The sequence below is a fragment of the Dermacentor albipictus genome, chromosome 2 (assembly GCF_038994185.2).
Source record: "Dermacentor albipictus isolate Rhodes 1998 colony chromosome 2, USDA_Dalb.pri_finalv2, whole genome shotgun sequence".
In the NCBI taxonomy this organism is placed as follows: domain Eukaryota; kingdom Metazoa; phylum Arthropoda; class Arachnida; order Ixodida; family Ixodidae; genus Dermacentor; species Dermacentor albipictus.
This window is the reverse complement of record NC_091822.1, coordinates 128,022,962-128,037,726: the sequence shown is the minus strand read 5'-3', so window position 1 is coordinate 128,037,726 and position 14,765 is coordinate 128,022,962. Positions and strand designations below refer to the sequence as shown.

General features: G+C 46.3%; 2 protein-coding genes and 1 pseudogene across 2 annotated transcripts in view; all 3 read left to right on the top strand.

Moving 5' to 3' along the window:
- Nucleotides 1-1,832, top strand: part of LOC135897382 (uncharacterized) — a 97,465-nt gene extending 95,633 nt beyond the window's left edge. The window contains exon 30 of the mRNA XM_070533320.1: nucleotides 1,614-1,832. The gene's annotated coding sequence lies outside the window, so the exon portion shown is untranslated. The remainder of the gene's footprint in view (nucleotides 1-1,613) is intronic.
- Nucleotides 1,833-5,593: 3,761 nt separating this feature from the next.
- Nucleotides 5,594-14,212, top strand: LOC135897387 (Na(+)/H(+) exchange regulatory cofactor NHE-RF1-like). The gene is made up of 3 exons (XM_070533319.1): nucleotides 5,594-5,677; nucleotides 9,241-9,513; nucleotides 13,970-14,212. Exons 1-3 carry the CDS (start codon nucleotides 5,594-5,596, stop codon nucleotides 14,210-14,212), a joined length of 600 nt encoding a protein of 199 aa, XP_070389420.1.
- Nucleotides 12,114-12,293, top strand: LOC135897412 (U2 spliceosomal RNA; annotated as a pseudogene).
- Nucleotides 14,213-14,765: the final 553 nt, after the last annotated feature.

Sequence of the window (14,765 nt, the reverse complement as noted above, 5' to 3'; positions counted from 1 at the left end):
TATCATAGATGGTAAAATCACTGTTTGGTGTCAATTTCTTGCACGTGGATCGGTCATCGATGGCTATGAAAAAGAAACTGTCGGTTTTTCGTGAGAAATTCTGTGATCAGTGCGCGAGGCTATGCAATTTGTTAAGGCGTTCCGGTGTTTTATAGCTTGTGGAAGAAAGGAAGGGCAAAATGTTGAAGCGTAGCCGCCCATATTTGCAATCGGATGAGTATGATTTAAGCGGGAAGACGCCTTTTGAAGAGCTTTGAGCAATGCGTGTCGCGATATGGGTTGAGCGTAATAGGTGTGCAGAAAACAGAGGCAAGATATTACGCGGCGAGATGTCCGAGCTTGGAGGGCGATAGATTACTCTAGTTCGGTGACGCTTGTTCGTTTTCAGTATTGCGAAGGGCTAAAGCGCACAGTGCGGTTCTGGATTGCTTCGGCATCCTCCGCGAGATATACGTTTGTGAGATGATGCCAGATCGAAGATACGTACTTGAGTTTTGGCCTGACGTATGTCTGATACGCCAGTTTCTTACGTCGGATGAGGCAGGTCTTTAAAGTGCGTTTAAGATACCCAAGTGTTCTAGAGGCTTCTGAACGAATAGTTTCCATATGCGTAGGCCGTGATAGTGACGGCGTTAGGTGCAAGCCGAGGTATTCATAAGTAAGGGTTCTGCTAATCAGAGTTGAATATATGCAGTACACCCGCCGTGGTTGCTCAGTGGCTATGGTGTTAAGCTGCTGAGCACGAAGTCGCGGAATCGAATCCTGGCCACGGCGGCCGCATTTCGTTGGGGGCGAAACGCGAAAGCACCCGCGTACTTAGATTTAGGTGCACGTTAATGAACCCCAGGTGGTCGAAATTTCTGGCGTCCTCCACTACGGCGTGCCTGATAATCAGAAAGTGGTTTTGGCAATAAAGTCTGCTCGTGTACTCTTAAAATGCTCTGTGTTATGCCTAAGGGCAAGCTTTCGAAATTAAAAAGATAAGCACTAGTGGCAGAAATCTGAACAGCTTGCAACCAGTGGCCGAAAAAATATTGGAAGTCGGCTGTTCTTAGCACTGCGGTAAGATCTCCGATTAATATGCTAGGCACCTGGGTTAGATACCAGTTTATTACACTTTTTTTCATTTCGTTTCTTTTTTCTTATTTTTTGTCTCCAGCCGTTCACCTGACGTAGTGAAAACCTTTTTCGCCGCTGCACCAGCACACCCTCCCAAGGCTCATCGAAAGATTCGTAATTAATAGATTTTCAAATGCACCACGTAGTAGTCTTCAGCGGACCATTTGCTTTACACAAAGCTTCGTCTTCATGCAATTTCCTTAAAATGCGTAAGTGCTTCCACGCCTATCAAACGAGGAAACCTGTCCGTCACGTGAGACGAATCACTATAAGCAATATAATGTATAAAACATTATTTCTATTGAGGCTTTGTTGAAATATTTGTTGATGTTGAAATAAAGGCCATCACTGGAACCGTGTTTAGAGCCGACTTGGTGCATCGTAGACATCAGGACAATTCCGATTTTAAGAAAAATTTAATACCTAACACGCCAAATCCACGTTGCGTTTCGGTGGTCGTGGAATACACCTTCCGCTGGCGCGTTCCTTGGCAGACCGAGATGCTACCGATCGACAATGAGGGCTCAGGCGCTTCCCGCCGCGCAACGCACGCAAAGAGGTGAGCAATCAATTACTTGACAGGATGATAAGGAGCGTTGAGGCCTGGTCGTCACCGTGCAAATATGTAAAGGCGCGATGACGACAAGCAGTGCATCCTTCCTGCTGCCGCATAGTCACATCCATCCTACCATTGAGTCACGCGTTTAAGTTAACTGCGCTGTCTTTACGTCAGCTAGAGCACACGTTGGAAAAAAGCAGCAGAATAAATGTAGTGGAAAGGCCACGCAGTAAATGCACCTATACGCATGACCCGCAAATTCAATAAAGGTGACTGTCGAGCGCAAATGAGGACGCGTTGCATGCTGTCATTTGTCAGTGCCAGTTCAGAGTGTCGAAAAGGTTTCTGCCACGTCAGACAAATCACTGCAATAACAATGCAAAAGAAAAACTCAGTGCCCTTCCACTCTGGGAAAAAGGATGACCTGCGAAGCTGTGTATGTAGGTCCCTTACTGACGAATTGCACCTTCGCCGCGGGTCGGCCCGGCATTGCACTATCTTCGGGATCGGCCCGCGTATGGAGAGTGCTTAACGCCTGCTTCACCTCCATAGCGGGTCGCCCCGGTATTGCGCTACCTACGGAATCGGATCACGTATGGGGAGTTTTTTTGCTAACAACGACAGGAAAATTTCCTAGGACGGTAGAGGTATACAGCTTCACTGTAATATTGAACCCAAGACCACAGCGTGGCAGTGATAGACTGTACCGCCACGCCATTGCTGGAGCTTGCCTATTGCTGTTACTACAGCGGTATTATTAGCCGTTGCCTGCAGACTGTCTGCGTTTCATGTGCATGACTGTTGCTTAGTTCGTGTTTCGAAGCGCGATTGTTCGGCCCTTTGCGTACATTCTGCTGTAACCTTTTATCTATGCCCTGTTTAACACATGCAGCCACTTTCAAACGCTTGTTCTGTTAGAAAAGAGGGCCTTCAATCACAGTGGCACTGATCCAAATCGAAGTGCACTACGACACGTAGATTCTCCCTCTTGTTTGCGCATGCAGAATCCCATCTAGTGCGTGTGATGACGGGTGAAGTATGCACGTATGATGAGCAGCTGTGTGCGTATTCTAACCACTATAATCTAAAGGTAGTGTAGAGCTTTATGGAATGCGTATGTGGTGTATATTTAGGCACTTCGTATAACCCGGACGCTGGTTTTACTTCTCCGGCTGTGTCGTCAGTTCGCCTCGTCCGTCGGACAAACCGCGCGGCGCTTGAGCAATCGTTGTACTTACTGTGCACTTTGGGCAAAGTTCTCGTGGTTCTTCTATTGGTTCTTTCTCTTTTGTGCGAATAGTGAAAGTGGGCTAAAAGACATGTGCCGCTAACTAAATATTGCAAAATTTAATTGCAATATCTGCTTGGTAAAGTTATAACGAGAAAGAAATGATCCTTTATTTAAGGCTTTGCCAGAGTAAGTACTGCGGTTATATGAGGTGGCAAAGTTTACCAAGTACTGTTTTGAATCGTAGCTGCCATATAGTTAGTAGGTCGATGGTGATTATGAGAACACAGAAAAGGAATCCTATGTAGATAGAAAACAGCATCAGCTGTCATTCGCCAACGCCTCTGAGCGGACAACAACTCCAAACGAAATGTTTAGGTGATGCTGAATCCTTCGTGAAAATGATTCAAATTTGCGTTGCATGTCAATATAGCTACTTAATAGATGCTTGTAGGGCTGGTAGCTCACCGCCGCTACACCAGCCCACCTTCCCAAGGCTCATTTAAAGTTTCGTAATTACTAGATTTTTAAGTTCGGTACGTAGTGTTTAGCGGTGTACTTGCTTCATACAAAGCTTCATTTTCATGCAATTACTTTGAAATGCGCAAGCATTTCTATGCCAACCAAACGAGGAAACCTGCCCGTCAGGTAAAACGAATAACTATAAGGAAAATAATGCATAAAACATTATTTCTATTGAGGCCTTGTCAAAATATTTGTCGATGTTGTAGCAAGAGCCATCTGTAGAACCACATATAGAGCCCACGTGGTGCATTGTAGACATCAGGAAAATTCCGAAAATTATGAAAATTGAATGCCAAACCCGCTACATCAACATATTGATACTTTTTGTGCGCAAACGAACAGGGACGAAGAATGGGGGCAACACAAGGACGAGCGCTTTCTAACAACTGGTTTTATTTTTGAAGAACTACCTACTTAAATACCCACCCTATTCCCTATTCCCTATTCTTCGTCCCTGTTCGTTAGCGCACAAAAAGTATCAATATGAATATGTTCCAACTAGGCCGACTCGCAGTTATGCTTCCCCTACATCAACGTTGCGTTTCGGTGGTCGCGGGATGCACCTTCCACTGGGGCACTTCAAAGTCGCGCAACACAGAGATGAGCAGTCAATTACTTGATAGGGTGATAAGGTGTGATGAGGCCTGATCGTCAGCGAGTAATTAGATCTTATTGCCGATCCCCTCCAAAAAAAGGCAAAGAAAATAAATTCAAGCAGGAACTCCTCTTCGATTTGTCTGTAGTCGGGTACAACTTTAGAAAAAAGGGGCGTTTACTCCTCCAAGGCGGATGCACACGAGCTTTCACCAATGGGCGCGCACTCTAGACTGACGTCACGAGCCGGACGGCCGGTGACCCCGCCGATGGAGAAAGATGGCCGCCCGATGGCCGCCCGAAAGATGACCGAAATACAGAAGTGCTTATTTATACCGAGAATTACGCGTTTTAGAAGTACGCTTTCTTTAGCGGGACTATTTTAGTCGTGGAGGCAATCGGCTGTCGCGCTTCGGTCATCTGAGCGGGGCCTCACCTTTTTTCTAAAGGTGTACGGGACTGTAAGTATGCGTAAGCATTATGCTCCTTGATCATCCACATGCAGTCACTAAATGGGTCTCATCACGGTTCATAGCGGTTCGACGCGAATGGATTAGGTGCTACAGAGCGATAAGGGCTTATAATGGTCGGATCAATTCTGGTAATGTTAATCAGCGCTGATAACGGTTGATAATCTTCGGATCAAGCCCGATAAGGTTCACAAGGACGGATAAGAGTTGATAAGGACCGGATCAGGTCTGATAGGGTTGATAAATACAGGTAAGGGTTGGTAATGATCGGGCCAATTGCGTCAAGTTTAATACCAATCCAAAAGGGTCGATAAGCTTCGGATTGAGTCCGATAAAGCTGATAACTTCCGATAATGATTGATAAGGGTCGGATGTAGTCCGATAAGGTTGATAAATACTGATAAGGGTTCATAAGCTTTGCACTGGTCAGATCAAGTTTTATAACACTGATTATGGTACCGGGCTGTATGTAGATGATCAAGTGGCACAATGCTGACGCATACTTAGTCAACTCCCATAGAAGTTTCTGCGTAATTTCTTTATTGAGATGGCAATTATATGGACACTCAAGGCGTATTTCTGCCGTCGCCGTCGCTCTGAGATTCCGTATAAAATTCAAGGGTGATAAAACGGTAGCCGTATGCGCGGCGACGGTTTATGGTATACGCTGCATGTGCGAGTGAAAGTGTGTGAGGGTGAGGCGGCGAACGCGGTTCAATCTCGCGTGCGTGTGTGAGGAATGCCGTCCGGATGCGTGCTCTCGCCTGTCGCGCGCGAGGCACAGGATGGTGAGGCGAGGGAGGAGGGTCGTTCTTCTCCGGCGGCTGCTAGGGTTCGACACAGAGTGGAGACAACCGCGGCGTCTACTACGGCGCTGGCCACGCGAATCGCGGACGCCGTAGTAGACGCCTTGGCGGACGCCGTAGGGACGTGTTGCCGGCGCTCGTGTGTCTTGAAAGCGATCTCCGACGTGGCCAAAGTGCGCGCCCACGCGGGCTTAATCTTCAAAGCGATCTGCGATGTTTGCAATAGTGCGCGTAGTCCCTGTAGCTTCGTATGCGCTGTGCTTTCGACGTTTCGTTCGCGTTCAGGCGAGAGATGCATGAAGGTCAGTTCGCTTGCTGCTACCGCGATTCCTCACACCAGAATTTTGACAGCGAGTTCCCGCGCTCGTCGAGCGAGGTGTGTTCATGTTTACCTGTGCGCGCGTGACACCGTGATGGTTAATTTATTAAAAACACGTTGACGGGCTACTTGGTTTGAATCCATGATGTAATGTGCAAGCGCGACTGAACAAGGACTTTCGAAGCAGCCACGCAATGACAGCGTTGTTTCTGTGTGTCTTTTTCCTACGTCCCCGTTCAGTCAGGCTTACACGTTCTAACATTGTTAATTTAGTTAGCAAGGGAATGTTTACACGGCCACTAAAACTACTATCCTTACTTCGTATAGCTATCCACTGATTTGCTACCGGAATCGGTGCTTCGCCTTTTGGTCGAACCTGCGAGTTTTTTTCTTTGCTTTTTTGCCTTCCAGCGGGGATGGATAGTAAAATGTAATTACACGGCGACGACAAGGACGGATTCTTTGTCCTGTCTTCGGCATGCTGGTATTTTTACCATGGACTCGCACCAATTGTCAAGTTTTGTCACCTCTGCTATTGCAGGCATGTTAACAGAACCTGCGCTTGTCGGGCTGCCGCAGCACCCAGCTGTGTTTTCAGGGTTATTGGCAATTTGCTTAATTATTGGCTTTTAGATATTATTAGGCGACATTTATGAGGCTCACTACTGTCTACATAGGCTCTATTTGCTATCTGCGAAGTGTGACCCTGAAACCTGTACTCTCCTGATGTGAGAATTTATTGCAAATACGTTTGTGAACTTAGCCTTCCTTGACTAGCAGCGAAGGTTGTGTTTATTCAGTAAACAAGTGGGATTACGAAAGAGCGTGACAAGTTGGATGGGCTGCTAACAGCTGACGCTGCAAATGCTCCTTGAGATATTCGATTTGACTCGGGTGTTAGCTTCCAGCACTTCGCCTTTTGCCATAGTGTAAAATTTCTAGCCTGTGTGGAGGGGGGGGGGGGTGTAGCTGATCCGGATGAGTACGAGTGAGGTGATGCTCACTGTAAGAATTCGTACGATGCGCAAGGCTGCTTGAGGGTGGCTTCGTCCTGAAAATTGTAAATAGGACTAAAGACTGAATAAAACAGGGGAGTCTACTCATGCATTTCTATCCGTTGCCGCTTATTCGGACACTAATTTGTACAGTAATCAGCAGGCACAAAAACACAAAATGTGTTTCAGATTTCATTTCCATCCATGAGTTAGTTTCACTGCTGCAGCAGTTTGCAGTTGCGGCAGAAAGTGGGTGTAATAGGTTTTAGTATTTCGACATACTTACAGCGCAGAAAACGGAAAACACAGCATGAAGAAGACGGGACGCCTTGCCTTCTTCATGTGCTTTGTGTCTGTGTTTCGTCGCTGTAGATAAGTAAAAAGAACTGTTTGAAATTTCTAATTCTCTTTATATTGCCTGTACTTCATTTCCGTTACGCTGGCAATGACGGTCATCACCGCCAAGCTGTCGCTGTTATCGTGTCGTCGTCCGACGACCACATGGAAATTGCGCCCTCCCCTTAGGCCGACGGAGAAGACAACTTCGTCCTAAGCACCACTGCGTCGCTCACGTTGCAGAGGTCGAAAGCCCCAGCAAGCTAGCTAATATTGCACGGAGCCTTGAACCACAATGTAGTGCCAGTGAACGCATCTCTGTACTGCGTTACCCTACAAAACAATGTCAAAATACATGCGTATACATGGTGTGCTCACAGGTATCTAAAAATAATGCAGACCTGCTAGTATAAAAGCGCTCGATATAGGGTGGAACACCTAAGATGTCGCAAAACATTAAGTGTTACATTACGAACATCGGCTAGACGCGCTAATGGTAGCCAAATAAGTGCTTCTGCCCATAGACAAAAACTGTCCACCACTAGCACGTTTACTTGGACCCATGTGCCTGCGCCAATGTATATGTTTTATATGGACGCAAAGGTAACTTGGATATTGGGCATCATTTACGCTTGATAATAGGTGCAACGTTTAGGACTATACATTGACGCTGTGAGCTGTGATGTTGCGGGGGCCACCACAGAAAATGCTATGGCGGATAAGCGCAACATTGAGTGCGTCGCAAAGAAGTTACTCTTGAGAGCGGTGCCCGCTACAAGAGCCTGTACGGCTGCAGAAATAAATGAGTTTGGACGAATCGCTAAAGTATGCTGACACTTCTTTGTATAGGTCATTGCGTTGGGCTCTCCAGCCCAACGCAATGCGGAGTTTTATTTATCTTGCATCAATCGTTTCCAACGTCCCTGTGAGTGTTATTTGCACAAGCGAGACCCAAATAATTTTTGTGACACCTGCAATTAACATAGACGTGTTTTAACCTTGCCAGCATATCACGCAGTTCACATATGACGGCAAAAGGGATGCACTTTATTCATTTCTTCTTCCCTTGTAGCCAGTTCTTACTGTTCTTTTTCCATATTGGGCTTTTCGGCAAGCCCATGCATGTCGCAACATCTCCGCTAATTAGATCTACATACAGAAAAAACGACAACCTTGACCGCTTGTTCTAGATGATCCGGGCAGAAAAACGTGGAGGGTTATCGGAGATAGCTGTTCACGCTCGCTCCCGCAATTGATGCTAAGAACTGGTTCTTTTGTTAACTGTAGGTGTCAATGCCGCTACGCCACAGACAAGTGCCGCCCAAGCCGATCGCTTCAACGTCAAATTGTGTGCGTGTGACCACGGCAAGAGCGGCGTAGCAGCGCATTTCATTGTCCGTGCTGTGAAGGCGCTGCAGGTCGCGCACCTGTCCCCAAATTTTAAAGCGAAGCTTTCAAGCCGAGCGATCCTAGACTTGGCTGGCGAAGGCAGCGGAGCTTGCCAGATTTGTCACACACACAGCGGAGCACTCATACGTCGAACCAGCTTACACGTAGTCCCATTTGCCCTACCGCTAGAGATGTTCAGGTATACCCAGCTCTCTTCTGTGCGTAACCACATAGTAAAACGACAAACGGTACGAAAATGTGCTCGGTTCAACAAATATACGCATTCAGCGAATAATTCCTTTGTTTACCCCGTATCGCATACTTTTTTTTTTCGTGTTGTGGCGTGTCTTCTCTACGCGCTCGGCTTCTTGCCCAGTGAGGTAATGCGGGCCGGTCCTGGAGATATTTCTTTTAGGAAATATGGGTAGATCCCGTAGACAGTGCAGTCCGCAGTTGCATGGATCACGCGGGCACGGGGGTGGTGTTTCCGCAGCTTCGTATTCTGCGAGGTACACAAGGAGTGCATCCAAAACCCAGCCTCGCCTTCATCCGTGTCCCCGTATCTCATCTCTGCCTCCAGATGCTAAAAACTAGACGGACGCACCGTATCCCATTCCTAGAACTTTAATAAAGACATGCTTGCTCTCTCTATCTCTCTCTCTCTCCGCGTCTTGTTGATTGGCTGCGTATAAGCCAGTAATCACCATGCTTCAGAACGCGTTGTAACAGATGAGGAGTTCAATAAAATATGTTCAACCGCTTAACTAAAGTTTCGCTCAACCTCCAAAACGTAGCGCTCGAGCTGTGCAATTTCTTCCCAACCTCTTCGTACACAGCATGAGGTTATGCTGTGCCGCCACAAACAATAAATCTGCGGAATTTTCTTTTCCTCACGAGCAGAACACGGACGGCACGGTTACACAGCAGGGCGTGCCGCCTGCAACCGAGTCCCAGCCCGCAGCAGCGGCGGTCACTGTCAGTGCAGACAAGGTGGCGCCACCGGAGGTTGGGCCGACGGAACGACTGTGCCGCCTGGTGGCCCGTCCAGACTTCGTAGGTTACGGTTTCAAGCTTCACGAGGACACCGAACGTAAGCAGGAGTTCGTCGTCTCCGTGGAGCCGGGAAGTCCAGCCGAAGCTGCCGGACTTCGAGTCAAGGACGTCATCATTGAGGTTATTTCACTTAAAGTACTTCACGGGGTGCCACGCGAGAGGCGTTCGGTGTGAGGGTGGCGACACGTGAGCCTCCCTGCCGATTCTGTGTCGACAGTTCCACAGTACACACGTCATACCACATACTGGGTATCAACTTCTAAGACGTCTACAAGGTACACAATCGTGTAGATATAGAATTTCATACGCGAGAAATAACAATAAACGGTACCAGCACTTCAGCCAACTAGAACCACAGGCGATAGAAAGCAAAGAAAATAAAATGTATATGCACATCCGATAGTCACTGCACGTAAGGATGAGAGAAAAATTAAAGTACACAAAAATAAGAAAATCGGCAGCACTATAGAAAGATAACCGAGAACAACTGTGGTCAACATGGATAGCAAATATAGAGTTATGTGGCGTTCATTTTGTGCAGCTTGCATGCGAATGGGCGCAAGACGAAATGGCTGGAGTGAAACAGGTGTTGGTCGCCTCCCAGCAAGCTCATCGCTGTTCTCGAAGCATTGTGTCAAGGTTGTGTCCGCGAGTGCTGCATCCGAGTTTTGGGTTAGGCCCAGAATATACACGTGCCCCCAGAGCTCCGAAAGTCCACAATACGACCATTAGCCCAACTCACCACGTCTCTCAAATAATTATTATATTCCCGTCTTCTAACAGCGACGTCTGCGGATGTACTTTAGCCAAACACGTACTAAGCGAGATTTTTTTATTGTAGAATAGTAGAGCCAACTTGAAAAGCGTTTAGAGCACAGACACTGCTGAAAAAAGAACAATAGAATATAGAAAAAAGAACAGAGAATGAATAAAATGAAGGCTTAAGTAATTATTTGCAACGCTCCTATGAACATGGAAGTTTCGCAACACATTATACATAGCAGTTTCCGTATCGTCACAAAGTTTGAAGTTGGTGTCTCTTGCAGTTGAAATGGCAGTGTCACCCTCTGAAACGCTTGAATAAATATCTATCTACAAAGACTCTAATCAACGCACACACATTAAATTATCCTTCGGCAAGCAAGATACTTCCTAGTTCAACAAAATATAAACAGAGTACCTGACGTAGTTCTGCGAGGAAACAGGCGACAAGCGACATGTTTCGCATTACGCACAAAAATTAGGCGACGAATATTCAGTAATAACTTTTAAGCAACCAAATTATTCTAGGCACTTCAAACTTCAGGTACCGGTCACTCATACTATGACACACATTTGATGTAAATAAGAAATCTCTGCCGCTTTGGTTCTCTAAAAAAAGAAAGCGGGAAAAACCCTTGGGCGTTTCTTTTAACGCCAATTCTTTCCGGCTTTTGCACGGGCCGGAAACAATGGTCTACTAATTTCCACTTTATTGTTTATCTACACACAGACACCTCAAAACTTTCCCGCACATTGTCCTTAACTTTCACCCCATTTTCTCCAAAGTATAAATTTCCTGGGTGATATAGTTTCATTATAAAATCGTGAATATTTCCTAACAACGTTTTCGAGCACTTCCATGAGTCGCATTAACAGCATCGCTGTAAAAATGACTTAGTGTCTTGCCTCTCGGGTATACTCTTCCATAGAGGGCAAAGATTCTAGCGCAAAACTCGGTTCTTAGTGATATAGGTTTCATCCGTTGATAAACATAAAACAAAAGAGGTACGCGCATGACGAAATAAGTGTCAGGTTTTCGGGCAAATCCACGCGTCTGGCAATCCTCACTAAATGGTTAAATGAAAGCCACAGTGGGAAGCGCAACAGCGGTGAAGGTTATTGAACAAAGCATGCAGAGTGGTAGTCGCAGTAACGCACGTCACTGCAATGCTAGATTGTGTATGATGCACGTATCTGATTCTGAAAAAAACAATTCATGGAAACAATTAAAAGGCGAAGAATCGTTTTTTTTTTCATTTAACGACTACGTAATGCACAAATGTCATCGCGATTACATACAAATATTTGATACCCAGGAACTCAAGTTGGTGTCAAAGAGGTTCATTGAAGAGCGGCCCATACCCAATGGCAAATACCCAGTGCACGCTGGTGCACAGACCGAATCGTAGATACCCTGTGACACATGCGCAAGTCTGCGTCAAAGATGTTCACGGAAGAGCCCACGTACGCACCCATCAAGGCGCATACTCTGTGGTACACACCCAATGGCACAAGCCTTTACTTACAGTGGCTCATACACAAGTTCGCGTCAAGGTCGTTCGCTGAAGAGCCGCACATTATATGGCACACACACAGGGAACCACCCACATTTTCATGCTGTGCTTTTCTTGGCATTGGTCCAAAAAATTAGCTCGAAGCCAGATACGGACTGGAAGTTCGTTACGGAAAGAAAAATCACGAGTCATTCCACTCTGTGAAGGTGGATGGCCAGCGAAGCTGTTTAGCATACGACACAGAGGTTACACAGAATTTTGAACAAAGGTACGAACTCATTTAGCTTAATTTTTATAAACATCCGCGTGGACGATGGGCCTGCCACCCAGAGGAGTCGGTGGAAACTAGACACGCATGACGTTTCGAGGGGACCACCAGCAGGAGAGCGGAAGGAAAGGAAAGTAGACACACAAGCACTTGGAACGCCGACAAAGAGAGGGAGAAGGGCCGACGCAGGTCAAAGTGTGGTATCTGTTCTTATCAGCCTAATATCTGATACGAGTTCCATTTGGACCTAAGATAATAAACTTGTTTTTGCAAGTTGGAGGAGTGCTTGATGCCTGCTTCACCTCCAGCGCGGGTAGGCCCGGTGTTGAGCGACCTTCGGGATCGGCCCCATGGTGTTTTGCACGCGCAGAACAAAAATACACAGAACCCTAGCCATAAACAGCTTCACTGTAAAATGGGTTGAAATGTACGTGGAGCCTTCGCATTAATAACGGGAACGCCAATGTATTTTCTCCCACACTTTTTCGGCCATTTATCCAAATCTTCAGAACTGCATACATGTGTACATTGATTCGCTTCAGAAATTCACACCAACCTCTGTCTCGCCTTCAAAAAAGTAAAGGAGCGTATTGACCGCTGTACTTAATTATCATTTTCTCAGATACAGTATTTCAACCATTACGAAGTTAAAGTTACCGCTCAGGGCAAAATGCGCCTGCGTGAGTGGAACTTACTGGAATGTTAGCGAGGACTCTATGAGTTGTCTGTTCTCACCGAAGCTTGTGTAATCCGATTGTATGCGCGAAGCGAGTTATGTAGTACTTCCTGGCAGACACGCGGGCACCAGCGATTACTCTGGAAACTTCGACGACTAATGTGGAAAAGCTGACGCGCTTGACCAGCAGATCAGATTTTCGACAATCGTTTCGTGTGTTCGCCGCTATCGTCGTTATTTGAATGTGGCCTGTTCTTTTTTTTTTTTTTTTTGGGGGGGGGGGGGGGGGGCACTGGTTCGCACAATACAACACTAGTTTCGCCATTCACAGTTTTGCTGCAAGCTTGGAGAAATCGAGTCGGGTGCCACACTCACCCAACTACATCGCATAAAAATAGACGCACAGAAGCTCCTCCCTCGCAGCTTTTGATTGATCACCAAGAAATGTTGTCAGCAATCTATAGCGAAACCTCGTTATATTGAGATGGGAAATTTAGAAAAAATAAATATAGCGAAGTAAGAGAAATTCCTCTTGAGGTCCTCATAAAGGTTTATATTGCGGTACATGCAACGTTGCATGTAACGGAGTAATTATAGCTACCCTTCCAAGTTCATTATAACGAGATTTTACCTTTGTCATTGCGATAGCAGTTATATGGAAACGCCGTAGTAGGTTGCGTGGTGTGGGTTGCCGCATCTCGCTTATTCGCCTGGTAGGCACGTAATCACTATTCTGCCAAAATGCGTTAGAAAATTTGAATGGTTATGCAGCGTATATACTTAACTGCTTTACGAGTGCTTTGCTTCCCACAGATTTCAAAATGCACGTTAAACCTGCTCAATTTTATGCCTGATTTCAAAGGATAGACATTCGGATATCGCGAAGAAAATTAAAATTCGCAGTATCACGAAAGAACTGCACCACACATAGTCAAGCCTTTTCAAAGTCTTGCTTATAGGTTTCGGGCAGCGGCAGAACAAACAACTAGAACTCGAAATTGAAGGGCGCAAGAACTCCCTTACACAACTTTGTTGTCCTTGGTGTGAGAGTTGCTCGGATTGGCAAACATGTGCAGTAATATTATATATATATATATATATATATATATATATATATATATATATATATATATATATATATATATATATATATATATATATATATATATAGATACTGGTTTTAGTATGTAAAAAATGACTTTGCACGTGTTTGCCAATCGGAGCAACTGTGACGTACTGTAAACACCCTTTTCCAGCGCAGCCCCTGGTTCGAGCTGCCGAGCTCCAGCCGCGGGCCACGTTGGGCTTTTGCGGCTCGTCACGGGCACCTGTTTCAGAGCCGCGCTTGGAACGCAGGTGAACGGGGCCAAAGTGGAGGGTGCCAGCCACCAGGATGTTCTCCGTCGCATCATGTCGATTCCCAGTCAGGCCCGTCTACTGGTGGCGAACGAAGCCACCTGTTGTGGGAACCGGGAGCCGGGCGTAACCGACAGCGACACGCCCACGCTGCCGAGCGTGGTCGAGCTGAGCGCTGCCGAGGCCGCCAGCAAGCCTGACAGCCGAGAGGCCTCGGCGAGTTCGACTCCTGGCGTGAGTTAATTGAATCTACTTGCAAACTTTTATTTCGAGAGTACATCTTTACCAATTAGGAAGGGAGCGGCAAAGGGCAGCAACCCCTGACGCAGCCCTCCCGCATGTAACAACAATTGCACACACGCTGTGGTGGCGGAACAGAAATGAGTAATCTATCGTACCTTTGAACTAAATATTTTTAAAAAATGCACAATGGCGAACAGATAAAACTACAAGCGCGCACACACTTGGGAGAACGTATGCAAAATCTGTAAAGAAAAGCTTTCCGCACTACATATCCCTTACAGGATTAAACTAGATCCTGAAATTTTACGTGTCAAAACCCCGAAAACATTACGAGGCACGCCGTGGTGAGGGACTCCTGATAAATTTAGACCGCCTGGAATTCAACGCGCACATAAAGCACGAGTATTTTTTTTTGTTCAGTTCGTCGCCATCGAAACATGGCCTCCATGACTAGGAATCGCACCCATGACCTCGTGCTTAGCAGCTCAACTCCATAGCCAATAGGCCATCGAGGCGGCTGTCATTGCATTTAAATATATAATAATAAACCAAA

What these genes read in the sequence shown, in the direction of transcription:
- LOC135897387 (XM_070533319.1), top strand. Translation starts at nt 5,594, where the DNA reads ATGCATGAAGGTCAGTTCGCTTGCTGCTACCGCGATTCCTCACACCAG. An exon ending in TCCCGCGCTCGTCGAGCGAG is followed by an intron (nt 5,678 to 9,240) that starts GTGTGTTCATGT and finishes CCTCACGAGCAG; the next exon opens with AACACGGACGGCACGGTTAC. An exon ending in TCAAGGACGTCATCATTGAG is followed by an intron (nt 9,514 to 13,969) that starts GTTATTTCACTT and finishes CTTGGAACGCAG; the next exon opens with GTGAACGGGGCCAAAGTGGA.